Source organism: Hemicordylus capensis, chromosome 6 (assembly GCF_027244095.1).
Source record: "Hemicordylus capensis ecotype Gifberg chromosome 6, rHemCap1.1.pri, whole genome shotgun sequence".
Classification (NCBI taxonomy): Eukaryota; Metazoa; Chordata; class Lepidosauria; order Squamata; family Cordylidae; genus Hemicordylus; species Hemicordylus capensis.
The window spans coordinates 15,156,140-15,178,691 of NC_069662.1; the positions used below are offsets into that span (position 1 = coordinate 15,156,140).

Here is a 22,552-nt window from a genome sequence, read left to right on the forward strand (position 1 = left end):
CTCTCATGTGGGAGGGGCTGCCAGCCTATTGGCTGTTGTGATTCAGGGAGGGAAGCATCCAGCAACAGAGGTGTGAGGTTGAGTGCTAGCATAGAAAGGAGTTTTCCTGCGGGAGAGGAGTGAGCATCAGCTCTGGGCTGAAGATAGCCAAGCACACAGGATGCGGAGACTGTGTGTGACAGCAAAACTGGAAACGGCCTTGGATGGAGGGCTGAGACAGATCCCCTCACAGAGGGCACCAGTGTACAGACCAGGAGGCTCTTGGTTTGTGTCTTGTCTGATCCTGACCATGAGACTGGCAAAGCAGAAGATGGGGAGCGGAAGCATCATGGCAGTGATGGGAATGAGTTCCAGTGCCAGGATGTTCCATAGGGTAGTATTTTGCTTGTAGCAGCATGCATCCTGGTGGTGGTAGTGGAGTCTTCCAGCCTGATGGGGTGACTGATTTGCTCCTCCTCTTAATCTTTCATGGATGTTTAAAGTTGCTTGTTCAGCTCCCTTAAACTACTTATATAGGCTTTCAGCCAATGGGACTGGGAAACACTGTATAAAGTAATAAAACTGCATTACTCCCCTTTCTGCTTTTTGAGCCTTGGGCATACACCCATGTTCTCAAAGTTATAACTGAGCCTTTCTGGAAGGGTGGTATAAAATTGAATAACTAAATAGAGAATAAATAAATCTTTAAAACCACCAGAATGAGGAACCTAAGTGCAGTCCCAGTTATCCATCCTTGGTTGGCTATTTTTTAGTTCTCCCTGCCTCTGAAGGGCAGATGATAGGTTATTTTAAAAGCTAGGATAGTAGTGAAGATCTGTCAGTAGAAAACATCTTGCCAGTGAGGTGGCGATGGAAGGAACCTACAACTGAATAAAAATCTTAAGCCAGAGATTCTTCGCAGACTTGGGTCCCTCAATGTTGTTCGACTACAACTCCTGTTAGCGCCAGCTGCACTAATCAAAGGTCAGCAACATCTGGGGACCAAAGTTTCAAAAACCCCAACATAAGCTGTCAAATGCCCATATTCCCTACCCCCAGTCTGGCTTGTGTTACTAGGGTGTGTGTGTGTGTGTGTGTGTGTGTGTGTGTGTGTGTGTGTGTGAGAGAGAGAGACAGAGAGAGAGAGAGAGATCACCTCCAACGTGTGACAAGAAATAATAAGAGCACATGAATGAATGAATGAATGGCCACCCTATAACAAATTGTTCTCTGGGCAACTCAGAAGCAATGAAACAGTAAAAAGCAAAAGTAAAGGCAAAGTTGTGCCGTTGAGTTAGTGTCAACTCCTAATAGACAGTCGACTCCTAATAGACAAAACAAGTAAGAAGAATAGACCTTTAAAATAATGTCAGTTCCTTATAAGGAGAGAAGAAAAAAATCCAGATGCAAACAGGAATATCTCACCAGCAGCAGAGGCCTTTACCCCAGTTTCTGACTTGCAGTGGCACATCAGCCTGACAACGAGGATCGTTCTAACTGTTATGTCCTTTCCTTGCCTCTGTAGGTCTTGGCATCAGAACATTTGGGGAAGAAAAGCGCCACCCTGCAGCTGTGCAATGGAGCCGTATTTTGGACCACAAGGCCTCTGGCTTGCTCTTTAAAGAGAGTGAGAGGGAAGGAGGACCACGCCTGGGTTGAGCGATGGCTGAGGGGGACGCCTGCGAACAGTCCGCTGGGCCGGAGGAGCGTCCGTACAAGTGCAAGCAGTGCCCGCGGAGCTACCGCCACGCTGGCAGCCTGGTGAACCACCGCCGCACCCACGAGGTGGGCCTCTTCCGTTGCCTGCTGTGCCAGAAGGACTTCTCCAACCCCATGGCCCTCAAGAGCCACCTCCGCACCCACACGGAAGAGAAGCGCTACAAATGCCAGGACTGTGGCCGGGCCTTCCGGGCCTCCTCCCAGTTGAGCAGCCACCGCTGTGCAGCTCCCGCCAGCCAGGAGGAAGAGGGCAGTAATGGCGGGGGCTATGCCTTCCCCAGGGGGCAAGACACCTCTTCGTCAGATGCTGAGACCTGTTCTGGGATGGAAAGTGGTGGCAGCGGGAGCCTGCTGACCAACCTGGAGAAGTACATTGCTGAATCCGTGGTCCCGGCTGACCTTTCTCAGCAGTTCCCCATCAAGATGGAAGTGGAGGAAGAAGAGGCGCTTCAGGCACACCAGGGGGAGAAGGAGGTGGGTCTTGGAGGCGCCCTTGTGGACGAACGACGCTACAAGTGCAATCAGTGTGACAAGGCATACAAACACGCTGGCAGTCTGACCAATCACAAACAGAGCCACACACTGGGCGTTTACCAATGTGCCATGTGCTTCAAGGAATTCTCCAACCTCATGGCACTCAAAAGCCACGCTCGCCTCCACTCGGAGTATCGGCCCTACAAATGCCGGTTTTGCCACAAAGCCTTCCGGCTGCCCTCTGAGCTGCTGAGCCACCAGAAGGCTCACGACCAGGAAGAGAGGGAGACAACGGTCTTGCCAGCTTGGGAGGCCTCGGAACGTGGAATCTGGGAGGAGGACTCCATAGAGACCTCGGCGAAGCTAGATATCTACCAGCCTCCTCCAATGGGCACCGGCTTGGGAGACGCTGTCCCTTGTAGCCTCAAAGATACCTCCAAGGTGGGAGGTGGCGAACGCTGTAACCCAGATGGAGAGCTTTGTGTCCATTGTGGTGGGACCTTTGCTGATGAGGAGGAGCTGAAGGGCCACAGCTGCCTCTGTCCAGAGGAGGCAGAGGAGGAGGAGGAGGAAGAGGAGGAGGAAAGCAGCACCCCCTCGCAGCCAGCAGCCAGCTTTAATGGGGCATGGGACGCTAGTTTGAAAGTGGAGGAGAACAATGCTGCTTATGAGGAGCGGCCCTTCCGCTGCGGGGATTGTGGCAGGACTTACCGGCATGCAGGGAGCCTCATTAACCACAAGAAGAGCCACCAGATAGGGGTGTACAGCTGTAGCGTCTGTGCCAAGCAGCTCTTCAACCTGGCTGCCTTGAAGAACCACTTGCGAGTCCACCTCAAATCCAAGTTTGGCTCACCGGCACCAGAGGAGGCCTCCCAGCATCCATCCGTTATCTCAGACCTATGCAGAGAAGAAATCAGCCCTGGGGAACCCGGAGGCTGCCATGTGCAGCCACTGGATGTCTGGGCAGGAGCTTCCTGTCCAAAGGAGGAGGAAGACAGGGGCGCCGGGGAGGAAGAGCGGCCCTATCGATGCGAGGACTGTGGGCGGAGTTACCGGCATCGGGGCAGTCTGGTGAACCACCGCCACACCCACCAGACGGGGGTCTTCCAGTGCTCCATCTGCCCCAAACAGTATTCCAACCTCATGGCGCTCCGGAATCACGTCCGTGTGCATTTGCGGGCAGTGCGCATGAGTGGCAAGGAGCAAGGAGGCGGCTTGACTTGCAGTAGCTGTGGGGAGAGCTTTGAGGAGGAAGCTGAATTCCAGCTGCATCAGCTGCGCCACCTACCCTATACGGAGGACATCGAGGCGGCTGTCGTTGCTCGACTTGGTGGATTTCACCTGCAAGAGGCCGATCTTCTCCAGGCTATCCGGCAGGACGTGGAAGCTCTGGAGAATGGGGCGGCTGTGGCTGAGGACGTCCTTCCCTCTTCTGAGGCGGCACACGTTTGCAGCCAGTGTGGGATGACCTTTGCCAGCGTGGCCGGCCTGCAGCATCACACCTTGCAGCACAGCAGCCAAGGGGGATGGCCGGAAGGGACGACCGAGAGGACAGAGTCCCCCGTCCTCATCCAGCGACTCTATGGGTGCGACCTCTGTGGCAAATCATACCGGCATTCCGGGAGCCTGATCAACCACAAGCAGACTCACCAGACGGGAGACTTCAGCTGCTCGCTTTGCAGCAAGCATTTCCAGAATGTGGCCTCGCTCAAGAGCCACTTGCGTGGGCATCAGAAACCCAGGAGGGCACAGTTGGGCACGGCTGTGATGGCAAGCGAGGGCGAGGATGCTGAAAGTGGAACTGCTGTGCCTGAGGTGATGCTCTTGGGGGAAGAGTTCAAAGACAGTTATGATGTCCAAGACGAAAATGGCCTAGTGAATGGCTGGGAGTCCCAGTCAAACACTCCCTCTCTGTCGCCCGGTGAATCTGAGGAGCTTCCTTACCTGTGCGAGCAGTGTGGGCTGGGTTTCGACCAGGCCAACAGCTTGCTGATCCACAAGCAGACTCATCAGCTTGGCATCTACCAGTGCTCCCTCTGCCCTAAAGAGTATTCCAGCCTTCTGGCCCTGAAGAACCACTTCCACGGGCACGCCAGGGCTGCCGCTTCTGGCCAGGGCAGCTCCAGTGAAGAAGGCAGTGTGGAGGAGCAGCCCTTCCTCTGCAGCCTCTGTGGCATGATCTTTCCCAGTGAGGAAGACCTCCAGCAGCATCACAGCCTGTCGCACGAAGAGGGTGAAACCCAGGAAGGCCCGGGACAGGATGCCGCGATGAAAAGCGAGGCCGAGGCCCAGTTGGCAGAGGCGGCAGATCAAGACGAGGGGCAGCTCCTCTCTCACATCTGTGGCTATTGTGGCCAAACGTTTGATGATATGGCCAGCTTGGAGGAGCACAGTGAAGGACATCAGGAGGAGAAGGCTGCTGCCCTCGCTGACACTTCCATGCAGCTCCGACGGGCTCCTCGGCTGGAGGAGGACCAGCCTCCCCCGCCACCAGTGGAAATGCCAGCTGGTGCCAGTGAACCTCTGGACAGCCGGCCGTATGCCTGTGGCCAATGTGGCAAGACCTATCGGCATGGAGGCAGCTTGGTCAATCACAAGAAGATCCACCAGATTGGAGACTACCAGTGTGGTGTCTGCTGCCGCCAGTACCCCAATCTGTCTGCCTACCGGAACCACCTCCGGAACCACCCTAGATGCAAGCTGAATGGCAGCGTGCCAGAAATCCGGCAACCTATCCCTGCCGAAAGAGGAGGTGGGCTGTCGTCTTTTGCTTATGAGATTTTGAAGCAAGAGCCCCTTCAGGGCAGCGCTACAGTGGCTCAGGAGGAGAAGGATCCACTGGACATGTCCTCCGTAATGGCTCCTGGTAGCGAAGAAAGATTGGGACAAGGAGAAGTGTTGAATGCTAGCCAGTCTGAGGGCAGAAAGATCCAGGTGCGTGAAGTGTGTGGGGAGGGGTACGAGGAGAAAGCTGCACTGGAGGCCCATCAGGGTCTTCATTTTGTGAAAGAGGAGGAGAAAGCGGCAAAAGAGGAGGAAGTAGCAGGAGGAGAGGAAAATGGCGTCCCCAGTGCTGAAGAGGAGGGCTCCCCATTGGAGCGCCCCTTCCAGTGTGATGTTTGTGGACGCAGCTACAAGCATGCAGGCAGCCTGATCAACCACAAGCAGACTCACAAGACAGGTCTCTTCCATTGCAGTGTCTGCCAGAAGCAGTTCTACAACCTCATGGCCCTCAAGAACCACAATCGCACCCACTTTGAAACCAAACGCTACCGCTGCCCAGAGTGCCCCAAGGCCTTCCGGCTCCAGAAGCAACTGGCTAGCCACCAGCGGGTACACCGTGACCGGAAACGAGATCCCTCATCCCATCCTCTCAGGAAGCCTGCTCACCCCAAGCGGCTTGGCAAGACAGAGAATTCAAGCCACCCTCTGAATGCCACGAGACATCGCCTCGATCCCGAAGAACGCCCGTATGGGTGTGGGGAGTGTGGGCGCACATACCGCCATGCGGGCAGCCTTCTCAACCATCAGAAGAGCCACAAAATTGGGCACTTTGCCTGCCCCTTGTGCAGCAAGACCTATCCCAACCTCATGTCCCTCAAAAACCATCAGCGTATCCATTACGAAGTCAAACGCCACCGTTGTCTGGATTGTGGCAAGGCCTTCAAGTGGCAACGGCAACTGCTGAGGCACCAGCGCCGGCCCCATCCTTGTGGCAGGAGCCCTCTGGGGCCAGAATGTGAAAGGGACAAAGCAGCTCCTCAAAAGGAGCAGGGGAGTGGCCATGCGGAGGCTCCTATTGGTCCTTTCCGGTGTCCTCTGTGCCCTAAGCAGTTTCCCAACCACACGGCTTTAAAGAACCACAGCCGCGTGCATGCAAAAAAACGCTTTGAGTGCTCTGAGTGTGGCAAGGCTTACCGGGCCTCTAAGGATTTGCTGCGCCACCTGAGGAGACACCAAGCTGAGGAGGTGGCGGATGTTGCTGAAGGCAGCTGCTCCCTGCCCTCTTCAGTGGCAGCCAATGAGCCCCTGGAGGAGGAGGAGCGGCCCTACAAGTGTAACAGTTGCGAGCGGACGTACCGGCATGCCGGCAGCCTCCTCAACCACAAGAAGGCCCACGCCACGGGCCTCTACCACTGCCCCACCTGCCAGAAGGAGTGCTACAACCTCCTGGCCCTCAAAAACCACCTTCACATTCACACGGACAAGAAGCGCCACCGGTGCCCGCGTTGTGGCAAAGCCTTCCGGACTGCCAGGCGCTTGGCCACCCACAGCAAGGGGCATGGCCGGCCCAAGGAGGATGGACCTTTTGCCTGCACGGTCTGCTCCAAGACGTTCTCCCATCAGCTCGGCTTCCGGCAGCACCAGCTATTGCATGCCAAGGACGGTGGGCACCCTGCCACTGGGAGTGTGGCCGCAGGGGAAGGAAGCTGAGGGTGCTGGCACGTGTGTGGAGTGTGTGCCGAGCGTTGGGTGGCCAGGAGAGCAGGCTGCAGGGAAATGGGAGATGTCTCTGGGGGGACAATTGGGAGAAAGGAGGGGGATATACAGGGGTTTGTATAGGGTCGAAGGGTCACACCAGTGGGTGGTGATATTGGGGAAAAATTGGGTGCATGATTCCTTATTCACTCTAGAACATCTGGTCAGGAAACACAGAGGGGCTGAACTCTATCCCTTTGAGTAGAATGTTGCATTAAGCTCTCCAGCGGTACCTTGTTTGTGTCCCTTGAAAACGTTCCCCTACGGCAACTTATACCTTCGTTGTGGACCCTATTTGGAGAAATGAATCTTTGCACCCTGGGAATCTCCCAAGCATGTGCTTAAAGCTCCTACTGATCTGAGTTTTCAGCCTTTCTAAAATCTGTTTTGATGAGTAGCAGTCGCGAAGTTGAAGCCCCAATACGGTATTTGTTAGTGTTTAAATAAAGATCCCAGAAGTACTGTCCTTAAAGGAGGGTGGGGGAGCTCTAATAGTTTCTCAACAAAGACACACACAACTCCTTGCTGGAGAGTAATTCTCTTCATTATTCAAAACCGGAAAAATTCTGTTTCCTCCGTGCGGGGGAAATATTAAGTTTTTTTGAAATATCCAAAATGGACACATTTTAATCTCTTTAAAAGCAGTTTTTAAAAAAAGGTTAGCTAAGAGAGTATTGTGTTAATTAGGACAGATTTCTAGAGGCAGCTGACAAAGTTTGTGTGTTTACAGGGGTAAACATACTTTTTTCCTGCAAAATTGGAGCACAATCCACTGAGACGTTCTCCTGCGCAGGCCCAGTTAAATGAGTGGGAGAACAAAATTTCTACCTTCTGAAACCAGTTGGACGAATTCTTTTCAACCCTAACCTTCCAAGGGGATGTTTTTGCAGGTGTAACTGTGTGTACATCGGGGCCTCTAGCGATTCTCTCCATCCTTGTTGCTTAAGGATCTTCAAATCTGTATGGCTGTTGGACCAGAGACCAATAGACGGATCTGTGCCAACTATCTCTGCTGGCAATAACTTTACAACACTAAGGAGAGGGAACAGAAGTGGGCAGCATCATAACAGTTGAAATGAGACCTCGTCGCAGCCTCTTGAGCTTCTCCTGGGAGAAGTCGTGGCTAGAGAACGTTGGGATATTTTCCTGGGCCAATGTCTTCATCCCATTTTGTTTCTCTGGTACATTTTGGTCCTCTCTAAAACTATAGGTTGTTTCCAAAAAAAAGTTCTTCATACCGTCTCATGGATTTCAGTGGCATTTAGTCATGCTGAACTCAAGCCCCATTAATTTCAATTGGATTCTGCATGCAAGTCTATATGGGTTTACTCGAATGTAAGTCCTGTTACGTTCAGTGGGGCTAGCACCCAGGTAAATAAGCATCAGATTGCAGCCAAAGGGAGGGTTCAGATAACCCACTGCAGACCGGGTGGAGAGAACTGGAGATCCCCAGCAAGCAAGTACTCCCAGCATGAGCCAATCATTTTGGCTATTTTTGTGACATTCAGGCCTGGAAATGTCAGGCGGACAGTGTCAGGTTCTCCCCACCACCTGACATTCTCTGACCAGCTTCAACTCTGGGTTACAGATGTCGGGTAGCAGAGGGAACCCGTCACTGCCCACTTGACAGTTGTGGGTTCAGACAACATAGAAATGGCCGTAATACTGGTTCATGCCGGGAGTCCTTGCCCACTGGGGGGGGGTGTCTCTGGTTTCCTCCACCTTACTTGCAGTGGGTCATCCGAACTCGCCCAGAGTCATGGCTAACTTGCTTTGGACACAACCCCTAGAAATCATTTGCACATTCAGAAGAATCGCATGGCAGAGTCTTGTCGGGACTATACAACCAGACTGCAGAAGTGAAAGTTAGAACACTTTCCCATGTCACTAGCTCCCCAGATCTTTAAAAAAAAAAAGTAAAAAAAGTTACTGTAGTATATCAGGGAGAAGGCCAGGGTAGGCCTGTACCTTCATAATGGGCTAGTGTTCTAACTACAGTTAGGGTTTTCCCTCTTACAAGAGAAAGCATTTAATTATGTAATCCCCCCCCGAAGTGGCACAGTCCCCACAGGGCTTCACCACATGGTTATTCTGAATGCATAGCTGAGCTCTTCCACATGCTATGTAAAAGGGATGGTCTCGATTCTATCGATCAGCCATTAGAGGGAGGGGCGAGGCAGATAATCATTTTTAAAGTGTTTCAGAACAAGAGGTCTAGAAACTTAACTGCTGCCAGTCTTTCCTATTGGAGGTTGGCACAGATGAAAGGATGCCCAAGTTCCGCTGCTGTTCTGAAGCAGACTCCATGTTTTCCTCATTGGGCTGAATTTCTTAAGCATTTTGCAGGTAAACTTGCACTGAGCCCAAAAGTCAAAAAGGAAGCCATGCCAATTCTTCAATGACTCAGTTCAATGAAAGAGTAGCAATTTTTAAAGTAGATGAGTATTCTCAAGTGTGATGAATGTTTTCTAGAATTTCTAACATAGTGGGTAATATTTTTTATTGGGGTGGGAGGGACATATGTGTGTTTTTTGTTTTGTTTTTTTAATTTTGCCAGCTGAGATCTCTGTTTTTGTTTTACTTTATTTTATGACACCCCACCCCATGTACTAAATGTTGAAGTTCTAGTCTTGTTCTGTTGCTGCTGTATTCAGTAGCTGCCATATTGGCACTTGGTCAGGACAAAAAAAAAAAACCACCCTCATGATACTAAAATAAGATTTGCTTCTTATGCTTTTGAAATGCTCCCCCTCCCTCATTAATACAGGTTTTGTTTTTTTTAATATCCCAGTTCAGTCTGTAATTACATGTCCTTCAGTTAAATGTTGCTGGGGAAAGTTCTTTTTTAAGCGAGGGTGGTTTACACTAAGAAAAGGAACCTTTAAAACGGAAGAAGTTGTTCTCCTTGTCTCACCTGCTCTAACCCACTAGTTCATTTTCACTGCTCTCCTAGAGATGGGGAGATAACCCAGGATTCCTGCCCCCTGTTCTACCCTAGTAGACCCCACTGTTCTGAGAAATGTGAGTTTCTCCCAGGTACTTTAATAGGATGGAATCAATATTGTAGAGTATCTGGCACCCCCTGGTGGCCATACCTCATCTGTGACACTTAAAAACTCTGCAAATAAATTGTTCTTGGTTTCTAAACAAGTGTTTCTCTTCTCTCTCTCTGAATTGTTTTCTTTGTCAAGTGTGCTACCACGGACTACAGACTTAACCCATTATAATAGAGCAGTTGGAAGCCCAGCTAATTGGACTATTCTTATTCTTTTATGTTATTTTTTTGAGCTGCCCTGAGCAGTATTGTACTGGAGGATGTATATTTTAAATAAGTAAATAAATAATTGGACTTCACAGCCAGTCTCTAGGGATCCAAATTCAAGAAGTTACACACATGTAGATCACTCAAAAAACTATACAGCCACTGGAAAAGTTGTCGAATTAAGGCAGCTGGGTTTTCCATGTTTTGTCATTCTGAATATATTTTGAGGTATTCAATCAAATACTTAAAGTATTTGAGATATTCAAAATAGGGAGATAAGGGCCATTTATCTACTCATTGGATGTATACATGTAGTGTTTCAAACCTGTAGGAATACAGCAACCTCAATTTTTGTTTTCTCAGGTGTGGAAATTATGAGTGGCTCTTCAAGCATGTTCAGTTTCTTCAAATAAATTATTTATTTATTTTGCTTTATGACACAGCAGTGGTAAATACACACGTGTCAGTTTTACAAATGAAAAGTAACAAAATGAGCATTGACAAAAGATGTTCACAAATAGAGGCCTGGATTCCAGGGTTTGTGCTCGCTCTCGCTCTCGCTCTCGCTCTCTTTTGCCTTGAATCCTACATTTCCATTTTTCAGTGCCCAAAAGTAGATCACAACATGTAATAAATAAAACAATATCAAATAAACTCAAATAGTATGAAAACCATTTGCCACATAAAAGCAGCAAATAAAACATTCAATGACAGCAATAATTAAAAGGGATCACAGAAGCCATGAAAGCCCATCAGGCAAATGGCATAGCATCTATTAAACTCTCGCAGCAATTAACGGGATTAAATTCCTGGTAAGACAGGAAGTTCTTTACTGGGTCATGGGGAAACTAGCAGAGATGGGGTAACGCACAAATTCTTTGGGTGGAGTTCAATGATCTCCCATCCATGTCTTACTCCCAAAACTAAGGTCAATGTAGAACTAGAAGTACTAAGGCTCCAGGAGAGCCCATGTGGTGAAATGGGTAGAGTAGGGGGCTTCTCAAGTCTGGGTCCCCAAATTTAAGAACCCCTGGGGTAGTGCGTTAGTCTTGGAAACTAGTTTCTGTTCTGGCTGTGTTGTGAATCTCGCTGAAATGACCATCTCTCAGCATTCTTCCTGCCCCCTGTGCTACAGAATCGTCAAGAGGCTCAAACCCGGGTCCAAGTTCCTTGAAGGAAGGCTGTAAATGTAGTGATATAAATCTGCTTGAGACTGACTGCCAGGCGAAGGACTGGAAGTCGGCTAAGGTCCTGCCACATGGCCAGAAAGCTGAAATATGGTGCCCATGTGGCCCAAGGCAACCTGATTAGCCTGAAAGGTGGGACATTTATTTCAGGAACTTCTATCCTGCCTTATTGCAAGGTATCAAGGTTCATACAGTTCGACATAAAAACAAATCAAAACACATTAGAACAATTAGTTTTTTTAAAAAAGGAGCACAGTAAATAAAAACCAAAGAAACCACTGCACTGGTGGCAAAATTGATTTGGTCCATCTCTATATTTTGGTTCAAAAACAGACTGGAGGATTTTTCACATCCTTGTGTCAGTCCCAGTAGCAGCTGAGACGTCACATGATGCACTGAATTCACTAGGACATAAATTACGATTTATGATTAAGGGGATTTACATACCGCTTTTCAAGGGAAAAAACCATTCACAATGGAGTTGGCAATTTAAAAACAACAACAACAATGAAATGAAGTTAAAAAGCAAGGAGAAGATGGTTCCCTGTTGCAAAAGAGCTCACAATCTAAAAAGCAACTTGAGGGAGAGACCAGCTGTAGTCTCTGGGTGGGTGTGGGGCAAGGTTGGAGAGGGCAATTGCTCTCCCTCTGCTAAACACAAGCGAGCCACTGCTTATGCCTCTTAGCCCAGCTAGCAAGTGTTCAGAGGTTGCTTGTAAAGATATTATTTACTGGTACATTTTTTAAAAGCTCAGCCCAAACATGTTTATTATACCAGTTCCGGTGAGTTCCAGCTCTGGGCAGGGTTGGCCGTGGTGTCTTGCTTTTCCACAAAAGCAGACAAATCTCACAGCACTCCTACAGGATGGGCCAAGGAAGAGGAGTTCCCACCCACCCCCATCCTGCATGGCAGAACTGGACTCCTGGCTTCGGGTTTCCTGTCTGTAAAATGGGAGAGGGGAGGAGGATGTGAATTAGCAGTAGTCACATCTTGTCTGTCTTTCTGCTGTGCCCATCCTGTCACATGGAGGGTGTGGTGGCAATCAAGGATGATGGGTGCCCCACACAAACCCAGAGAGTCTCCTTTTGGTCGCATCTGAGATTATACCATGTATAAAAACCAGGCGGGTCGCCATTACTAGGGCACCTCCCAAGACTCGGCTGAACGACGGAAGCCGTCAATGATGTCAGAAGGGTTTCTGTTTTAAGAGGAAAGGCGGTAGAAAAATCTAAATAAATAAATAAATAAATAAATAAAATAAAATAAAAGGCATTTTCCACGAGAACCAAATGCTGCAGGGGGGAAAGCAGGATTGCAATTCCACAAAGTCAGTCTGTACGGAGTTCAGTTATGTCCTCTGAGTAGCTTCCATCTTGTTATCTGTAGCATGCCCCTGAAAAAGGGAAAACAGAGTAAGGCCATGTAGTACCAGGAGAGGGGCTTTATAAAATCCCAAACTGGGTGAGGAGCGTAGGGAACCTGGGAAGAACACCATAGGGCAGGGATTCTCAAAGTTGGGTCCCCAGATGTTGTTGGACTACAAGTCCCATCATCTCAACAACATCTGGGGGCTCAAAACCAAAGGGCTTCTCGTTGCTGCTTATGCAGTCACTATAGCCCTCTTCACACATTATGTTCCACATCCATCCAATCTGTGTATAGTGTACTCATACAGATCTGTACTCAGGAACAGTTATTCACACAACACTGTACCTGGACACAGGTACAGCAGTACACTTCCTATCTGCATGCTGCACTTCAGGTTCACTTTTAAAACGAATGCAGATACAACCATTAACACGAAAACATTTATGCATGTCTGAAGGCAGGTACAACTTAATGTCTGAACAGGGCTAACATCCATGGGAAAACCAGAACACGATGTGTGATGGCCAGAGACTTCCAAGACAGAGAATGCTGCTTCTAAGACACAGAATGGTAGCTAAGGAACTCTGCTAGTTCCGTGAACCCTAGAAAAGAAAAACAGATTGCAAAGATATTAACAATCCAAGGATGTGCTTCACCTTACCTGGAGGCTAATCGTTTAGGCAGGTGTCTTCGTCCTTGACTACTGAAGCGGGATATAGTTCTTGCACTTCGTAGAAAACAGACCATGCGAACCCCATGATCCACTCCTGGTAGGAAGCTACTGCCGTGTAAACCCCTGGATGGACGACAGTCCCACAGCCCCTTCCAAAGCTGGAGATGCCTGCCAAGAACCATTTCCCCTTCTCGTTGCAAACCAGTGGTTCCCCGATGCCTTCCTAGAGGTCCAAGAACAGACAGATTGTCTTCTCAATACAACAGAGGACAACAGAGGACAAAGAAGTTGGCCGGGCCAGCAAAACCAGATGCAAGGCTCCCAGGTATATAACAGGCATGCAGAAAATTACCAGTATCCAAATCACAACCCTTTTTTGGCCTAGATAGCCCTTCGTCAGGAGGACTCTTCAATGCTAAGAGTAGCAACTCATCAAAATCACTAAGTTTTACTTAGGTAGATCAGCCATAGCAATACATTCAAAGATTACTTAAATATAGAATAATAAGCAAAATAATATAGAAAAATACGATTCTAAATGTATTGAAGACTCAAAGGCTAACATACCATGCTGCTATATGTGAGCCTAGAACCGCTGTGGGCAAACTAGTGGCTCAAATGAGAAAATTTCAAAAATGCCAACACACCAGAGTAAGCCCATTGGAAGTAATGGGCTTACTCACATGTAACAGCATCTTTCTCTTTGTGCAAATTGCACAGTTGTGTGACTAGCATGCTCACAAAGGTACTAGGCTCATATGCTGTTGCACAGTATGTAAGCCAGTATATCTACAATTCTAAATATATAAAAATAAGATTAAAAGTAGAGAAATAAGATTAAATATATAAGTAATCTTGAACGTATATTTAATTATAAATGATATATCTTAAGTAAAATGCAGTCATCTTGATAGGTGGTATTAGCAGCAGTAACCATAGCTCTGGCAGGGAATTTGACACCATCTGAGTTTGAACAAGGTGGTAAAAAAAAGTGAATTTCTTCGTTCAAAGCCCTGGGACTATTCTGACTTCCAGTGCATGAGATAAAAGAATGACTGAGCCAGAACTCCTGGATCCCTCTTCTTCAAAAGGGAACTACTATTGTGTATAAAAGTAGGGTCACAACCAAGACTCTCATGGATTAATGCCACTTGGACAGTATCTGGACTGTCAGTTTCCTATATCTGGATGTGAAATGAAAACCTAGGAGATTTGAAAAAATTAGAACTGGTAGAAGAAGTCGACAGATTCTTCAATGAGGCTTCTCAGACAGCCAAAAATATCTGGTGCTTTCAAATGCAGTGTATATGTAGCTGGCAAAGAACAGCCATTCATTAGTTCTGGAGCATTTCAGCACCACAGCAAACATGGACAGCTGCTTAGGACTGAAGGAACTTTTCTTGGGAAGGAAGGGCTGGAAGAGAACTTGAAGTACTCCATCTCTAGGTTTCCTTCTGTATCGGACACCCATTTAATTGGCGGCAGGGTGGTCCCCAAATGAGCACTTCCGAACTAATTAGAGTTTGCCCTTAATCTGACCAAAGGTCTTCCTGGGAGATCCAATCTCAAAAAACAATCCACTCAAATGGGCGAAGGCACCAATTAATATAAAAAATGATTTGTCTTGTAAAACTGAAAACAGTTCATAAATGATCTTTATTTAAAAAAATATAGGCCACACTCAGAGGCTTGTTGGATAAGGAAAATTACTCAAAGTAGTCCCATTGATATTAAAAGGATGCATTGCCCAAGTGGCCCTTTGAATTCCAATAGGTCTACTTTGGGTAATTTTCCTCATCCTGGCAGCCACTGTTTTTGTATGTATGAGAAGTCCAAATCCAATGAATTTTGAGTGCAACAATCCTTTTTTTCAGTAAACAGTGACAAATTTGGTCTGCAAATGACGTTACACTGTTCACGGGAGGAAACTGCTTTTGAGAACAGTTATTTGCAGAGGTTAGCTAGCTGTAGCAATGGCTGCTTCTGCTCTTCGCCATAGCATATTCTGGGTTGCAGTCGGTGTGAGTTTACCTGAGGCTTCATTACTTTTTCCTCAGACTGCATGGCCTGCATACCATGCAGTGTTGCGAGGGCAGTTTCCACACTGCTGCAGGCATTTAAGATGAAATCAGGATTGTTGTGCAAGAGCACTATTGTGCAAATGCTGGAAATGGCACGGACGCCATTTTATTTCCAATCACCATAACTGCGTTTGTGAAGTCTCACAATTCCCGCCTTAGGGACCACAACACTCAGCCTGGCCCTGTGATGGCACTTCCCAGCTATGCAACATGAGCTTATGGACAAATCTGGCCCTCCAGCGGTTGCTGAACTACAACTTGTACAACAACAACTCATTCCCAGCCACAAGTTGAAACTGTGGCTGGGAATGGTGGTAGTTGTCATTCAGCAATAACTGGAGGGCCAAATTTGCCCACCCCTGGCTTAGGCCTTCTCGAAATATTCCTCTGAAATGGCCCCGAGCTGACAGTTGGTGACCGCTTACCTCACAGCGCATGGTGCTTTTCTGAGGATTGGCACACACCATTTCAGGGGTGATGGTGATCTCGCTCCCAGGGTTGCTGTTTTTTTGGTAAATGCAGTTACACTTTCGGGGGCCAAGAATTTTTGCCTCTACTCCCTCTGTTGAATTTGGCCTCTGGGGCCTATCTGGAAAAAGAAGGAAAGATGTCTTGGATTAAAGCGACTCCAAGTCCAACCACAGGTCCCGTCCCCTTAAGACCCTGAGACTTTCCCACACCCTCACCCTTCTCTTCTAAAACACTGGGACCTTCTACAACTAGAAACAGAATACTGGGTAATGTGGACCAATATCTGCAAGGCATTGGCGGGGTTGGGGGGTGGCTGATGAGAATTGCTTGTGCTTGGGTCCAACTCAGTCGTCATTTTTGCACCTGGGCTTGATTTCTCCCAGGTCAAGTGATCCTGAAAGAGGAGGCAATTATCCTGCTGTGGACTCATGGCTTGGCTCGCTCACTCGAGTGATCTGGAGAAATCCACACTGTGTTGCAGCTGCTTGTCCTTTTTGGGTGCTTCTAAGGTTAAGGTCACAGGAAGGGTATGATCATCCCCCCCCTTGTGGCAGGCTGTGTGTAAATGGCTCCTGGCCATTTAGATTTCACAGCCCTACAATCTCCCAAGAAAGCCACTTATTCTTACGCCTTATAGAGAGAAACAGACAGTGCCCTCAAGCAGATGGAGCTAAACCCCATTCCTTAGGGTGTGGACCAACACCTGGAAGGCCAAGGGCCAGAACAAGTTCCCCGAAGAGCACCAGTGGCTTCCTGCCTTCCACAGTTGCATGAAAATAGTGGCCACTATGGCAAAATTATGATTATCTCAGGTTTTTCAGGTTTTTAAGCCCCTCCAAGGAGCTCAGGATGCCATACATTGTTTTCTCCCCATCCACTGCATCCTCACAACAACCTTGTGAGGTAGGATAGGCTGAGAGAGTGTGAGCAGCCCAAAGTCACCCAGTAGGCCTTAATGGCCAATTGAGGATTTGAACCTGAGTCTCCCCAAGCCCTAGTCTGACATCCTAACCGCTAGAACACACAGGCTGTATAGAGATTTATAGGATAGGGCCTCAATCGGACCAGCTGGCAATCTGCTTTAGAGGTGCAGGGGGCAGAAACTGGTCCATTTCTTCCTCCAGGGGTCCATCAGGAAAACTAGCAGCTGACCAAGCGCGGTGAGCCTGTGGCTGGACTGTACCATTTCAGTCTGCAGATGGGGGGCCCACATACTGAATGCTCCTTTGCATACAAAACAACCCCTCCATGCAGAAACCTAGTCTGCCAGGGAGAAGACCGGTCTAGGACCATTCCCCTTGACACTCAGTTTTCTGTGCCAAGGAGGCTAGCCCTGTCAGTCTAAACCCCAGCAGGGATTCTCAAACTTGGGTTTCTAGATGTTGCTGGACTATGGCTCCCATCATCCCCAGGCACAAAGATCATTATGGCTAGGGATGATGGGAGTTGTAGTGCAACAGCTCCTGGGGACCCAAATTTGAGCATCTCTACTGGCCTAAGATGAGATCTGATCTGGTGTTCACTAGAAACAGGGACTCTGTTTCCTTAACCGCACCAGTTGACCACTTTGCAGCTGGATTAAGTGGTGACCCCGAACCCCTGCATCCCCTCCCCAGCATACCAGTCCTCCGCCCACGGGTCCAACAGGTAGAGCCATATGGGAACTGGTGGTTGGAGTACGGGGTGCAGATGGCTGAGATGTTGTTGTCCAACACCACAGGACGAGACAGCATGGCCATGGCAATGTCATTGCCTTCCGTCATGTTGACGTAGGCGGCATGAACGACGATCTTGCGAAGGGTCCTCTTCTCCTGCCACTTCTGTTTTGTCCCTTCCTGCCGCTCACCCAGCAGCACCTCCCAGCCCTTGTGCTCCTCACGCCTGCAAGACAGACACAGAAGCCGTGATGCAAAAGTAATATGAATACTAATGTATTTATTTTATTTAAAATATTTATACCCTGCCCCTCCAGTACACTGCTGCTCAGGGAGACCCACAGTATCAACAAAACCAATGCAATGCAAAGTAAAAGATTAATAAATTTATTAAACAAGTTAAAAGACCAGGCTAAAACCACATTTAAAATTACAAATTTTAAAAGTTTTAAATTAAAAGTTATTAATAGAGAGCTAAAAACTGAGAACTAAAAAAACCCTACCAGATATAAGCAGTAGGCTTTTAAAAACATTTGAAAGCTTCTTCAAAAGATGTGTTTTAATTGGTTTTTAAAGTATTTAATACTAATACTAAACTTTATTTGTTAGCCGCCTCATAACAAATTGTTATCTGGGTGGCTCACAACCCAACAGCTAAATTAAAACACGTAACACAAAACGAACAAGTTACAATAAAATAAAAATACGAACTACAATACCAAACATTTTAAAACTTGTTTAAAACCAGTTTTTAAAAGAGTGAACAGAAAGGTCTTCACCTGGAGTCTAAAAGAACAGAGTGTCTATGCCAGGCAAGCCTCATTGGGGAGGCTATTCCATAGACAGGGTGCCACCACCGAAAAGGCCCTCTCCCTAGTAGCCACCCCCCTCATCTCATTTGGCAGGGGCACTGGAGCAGGGCCTCCAAAGATCTTAAGGTCCAAGTCAGGACATATAAGGCAAGCTACTCTCTCAGGTAACCTGATCCCAGACTGTGAGCTAAAAGGATGAACTAGACTCATTTATGGAGGTGGCAGAAGTTGACTTATCTTGACACAGAATATGGACTTTTAATGTTATCGCAGAGGGAGTTCTGGTAGGTAAGAGCAAGGGATTGTGGGAGTCAGGACTCCAGGGAACAGTCCAGGGCTGTTGCTGCTTCTTTTTTTTTATGAACAGACACAAATTGTGCAGTTCCGCCGCCCCCTTCCCCCGCTCTGCAAAGTGCAGTTCTAAAAGAAGATTTGTGCAATTCAAACATTAAAGTCGTGCAAAAGTTGCATTATGTTAGATGCTGTAAAAAGTGACTGATAACAATGGGAAAAGTGAAGTGAGCAGCTCAGATTTCTCTATAACCCAGACCCTGGTCAAGCGGACCCATTTCTCCCCCCACCCCAGCCGAAGATGCTTCCCACAGATCCCCCTGCTACTCCCCACAGAGTCCTCACCAATGAATAGGGCCCTTTTCTGCAACTGTGCTGTCAAATTCCCAGTTCTGAGGATTTCCACCCACCCTGTGTGGGCTTCTAAACCCCCTGCTAACTGGGCAAAGAGGCATCTTTTACCATGGTGATTCTCTTGATTTAGCAGCGGGAGAGTAACTGGCCCTATCCACCCCCAGCACAGTACCTCCAGTGACTGTTGCTGGTGTCTATCTTATGTTTCTTTTTAGAATGTGAGCCCTTTGGGGACAGCGATCCATCTTATTTATTTATTATTTCTCTGTGTAAACCGCCCTGAGCCATTTTTGGAAGGGTGGTATAGAAATCAAATCATCATCATCACCATCACCATCATCATTAATAAATGTCACACTCTAGGCAGCAATGTATGTGTGCACAGATAAAGAAGATGCACAGATGTGTGTCACAGCAGCGCACACCACACGCACAAATTACAGTCACATACCATTGTGCAGCTTTGAATTTTCCTTTTGAAAAACCCTGGAAAAATCTACATACACCAACAGTGAACTCAAGTGGTTGAGTGTCTATCAGACCAGAAGCAAAATGGGGCCCCGTTCACTTACCCAATGAAGCACTGTGCGGCGGTCACAATCCAGTCCTCGGCAACCAAAGTGCCTCCGCAGACATGCTTCCCTTCGTGTCGCAGACTCACATACCAGGGCCACGATCCTTCTCCACCCATGCCAGGCCTGTCCGGCTTCAGCCCCCCACAACCTGGAAGCCAGTATAAAATATTAAGTGGTGCCAACTTTCACCATCCCCACAAAGCTGGCCCCAGAAAATTAGGATTCAAACCCAAATCCATCAAGCTTCCTATTCCTATCACTGCTCATCTGTCTACCCACCTTCTCTTACAAGTCAATTTTGCGGAGGATGAGATTGTTAAAAATGCGCATGCCTGGGTTGTGTGTGCTTCATTTGAAATATCAGGATCAAGCCTGCATGGAAGCAACAACTTCCTCAACCACAGCGGCACCATGCCAGCCCTCCAGCGATTGTTGGACTACAGTTCCCATCATCCCTGACTACTGGTCACTGTGCCTGGAGAGGATGAGAGTTGTAGGCCCACAACAGCTGGAGGGCCAAAGTTGTGCATTCCTAGCTTTTGGGTGGGCTATGGAGAAGAGACTGCCTTTGTCAGCCTGGTGAATGATCCCCAACGGGGAATTGATAAAGGGAGTGTGACTCTGTTGGTCTTTTTGGACCTCTTGGTGGCTGTTGATACTATCAACCACAGTATCTTTCTGGAGCATCTGAGGTGGTTGGGAGTAGGAGGCACTGCTATGCAGTGGTTCTGCTCCTACCTCTTGGGCAGATTCCAAATGGTGTCCCTTGGAGACGTTTGCTCCTCAAAATCTGAGCTTTTATATGGTGTCCCCCAGGGCTCCATACTGTCTCCACTGCTCTTTAACTTCTACATGAAATCGCTGGGAGAGATTATCAGGAGATTTGGTGCAGGGTGTTTTCAGTATGCTGATGACACCCAAATCTATTTCACCATGTCAGCATCATCAGGAGAAGGCATAACCCCCCTAAATGCCTGCCTGGAGGCAGTGATGGGCTGGATGAGGGATCACAAACTGAAATGGAATCCAGGGAAGATGGAGGTACTTATTGTGTGGGGTCGGAACTCAGAAGACAATTTTGATCTGCCAATTCTGGATGGGGTCAAACTTCTCCAGAAGGAACAGGTATGCAGTCTGGGGGTGTTTCTGGATCCAAACTTCTCTCTGGTATCTCAGGTTGAGGTGGTGGCCAGAGGTGCTTTCTATCAGCTTTGGCTGATATGCCAGCTGCATCCGTTTCTTAAGATAAATGACCTCAGAAGAACAGTGGTATATATGCTGGTAATCTCCAGACTGGACTACTGCAATGTGCTCTATGTGGGGCTGCCTTTGTAGTCTGGAGACTACAGTTGAAATAAGAGCCTCCCCATCTCTGACAACTTCTTAAAAGTTCCTAAAGACCAATTTTTTCACCCAAACTTTTTAACTTCTGTGGTTTTAAAATGTTTTAAGGTTCTCATTTTTAAATTTTTATGTTGTAAACCACCCAAAGATGGAAGTTTGGGGGCAGTCTATACATTTGAGAAATAAATAAATGACTGAATAAATAAATAACTCAGGGGTGATGGAAAACACTCTTTTAATTGTTGTAAGAAGTTGTAATGGTTTTTTGTTTTAATTATTTATACCACCACAAGACGCTTACGTTTTGGCAATAGAGGAATGAGATAAATAAAATAATTTTATTTATTTATTTATTTACATTTTCTATCCCGCTCTTCCTCCAAGGAGCTCAGAGTGGTGTACTACATACTTAGGTTTCTCCTCACAACAACAACCCTGTGAAGCAGATTAGGCTGAGAGAGAGTGACTGGCCCAGAGTCACCCAGCTAGTCTCATGGCTGAATGGGGATTTGAACTTGGGTCTCCCCGGTCCTAGTCCAGCACTCTAGCCACTACACCATGCTGCCTCCTCTCTCCTTTGCAATTACTTTTGTGTTAAGGAGAAACAAAAGAGATATGTATTTGTTTATTAGGGGTTCTCAGGAAGAGAACTAGAAGAGTTTGGACTGAAAGTTTGAGATCAGGGTGCATTAAAGACCAAGGAATAAAGGAGTAAGAATCTTGTTTTCAAGAAGGCTGTACATTTGGATTGTAAAATTTAAAAATAAATTCATCATAGTTGGAGATAAAGAAGAAATGTACCTCTGCACATGTACTTGTCTGTGGTGGTGGGCACGGGTTCCGACTGATTAGTAAAGGTGGCCTCCTTGATGTATTGCTGTATCCAGTCAACGTAGGCCGTGACCTCGGTCAGGATGATGGGTCCATAGAAAGAGCCGCAGCCCAGAGAAAAACTCATCAGTCCAGCCTGGAACCATCGGCCATGCTCCAGGCAAACCAGAGGACCACCTGAATCACCCTGCGGTGGAAAGAAGAATGGCTTTATACCAGATGTGCACAGACCGTTTTTATGGATGCTGGTTGAGGACTATTCCTTTGTGTGGTAAATTGCTGGTTAATAGCCCAGGTTGGTTCACTGAGGTTTCATCAATGAAATAACAATATTAAGAGATGGGCTCTTGAGAGCTGGGAATCTCTGTGATTTTGAATGAGATCCCCATCAGAGCTCAAGAAGGTGATGATAACCATCAAGCTGAGGGAAGGAGGCAAGTGTGTGTGAGGAAGGGAGAGTGAGTGAGTGAGTGAGTGAGAGAGAGAGAGAAGCTCATGGTGGCTGGGGATGATGGAAGTTGTAGTCCCTCAACATCCAGGAACCCAAGCATGGGAATCCCAACTCTAAAAGAAATTAAAACTGCCCTGAAGCTTCTCACTGTGGAAATGTGGAATATTCTTCAAAGCTACACACAAGACAGAGAAAAAGGACTGCGATTCTAAGCTGAGAATCCTACAAGCTGGATAAACATCCACCAAATGCATATTCACTTGCATTGCATTCTGCCTCTTGCAGCCATGAGGGAGAAGGAGCTTCACAGAACTCTGAAGCACCACCTTTTCACCTCTCGAAGCATTGCACAGTTGCGTGCTAGTTTTTAAGCCGTGGTCCAGGGCTGCACAATTTTGGCCCTCCAGCTGTCCTTGGACTACAGCTCCCATCATCCCCAGCCACAGTGGCCAATAGTCAGGGGTGATGGAAGCTATAGTCCAACACCTGCAGGTGTTGCAACACCCTGGCTTAGCCAGACACTGCTAAGCCAAATGTTGCTGAAC

At 47.7% G+C, this 22,552-nt stretch overlaps 2 protein-coding genes across 5 annotated transcripts in view; one reads left to right on the plus strand and one right to left on the minus strand.

Annotated features, from left to right (window-relative positions):
* Positions 1-10,005, plus strand: part of ZNF646 (zinc finger protein 646) — a 52,560-nt gene extending 42,555 nt beyond the window's left edge. For both annotated transcript variants that reach the window (XM_053261708.1, XM_053261707.1), the window contains one exon: positions 1,505-10,005. In XM_053261708.1, the coding sequence (XP_053117683.1) occupies positions 1,642-6,606 (4,965 nt within the window). In that variant the 5' untranslated portion in view covers positions 1,505-1,641 and the 3' untranslated portion in view covers positions 6,607-10,005. The remainder of the gene's footprint in view (positions 1-1,504) is intronic.
* Positions 10,006-10,314: 309 nt separating this feature from the next.
* LOC128328940 (serine protease 53-like) overlaps positions 10,315-22,552 on the minus strand; it is a 41,723-nt gene continuing 29,485 nt past the window's right edge. For all 3 annotated transcript variants that reach the window (XM_053259207.1, XM_053259208.1, XM_053259206.1), the window contains exons 6-11: positions 21,527-21,743; positions 19,379-19,529; positions 17,316-17,575; positions 15,649-15,812; positions 13,131-13,365; positions 10,315-12,494 (exon numbers count right to left, since the gene is read on the minus strand). In XM_053259207.1, the coding sequence (XP_053115182.1) occupies positions 13,138-13,365; positions 15,649-15,812; positions 17,316-17,575; positions 19,379-19,529; positions 21,527-21,743 (1,020 nt within the window). In that variant the 3' untranslated portion in view covers positions 10,315-12,494; positions 13,131-13,137. The remainder of the gene's footprint in view (positions 12,495-13,130; positions 13,366-15,648; positions 15,813-17,315; positions 17,576-19,378; positions 19,530-21,526; positions 21,744-22,552) is intronic.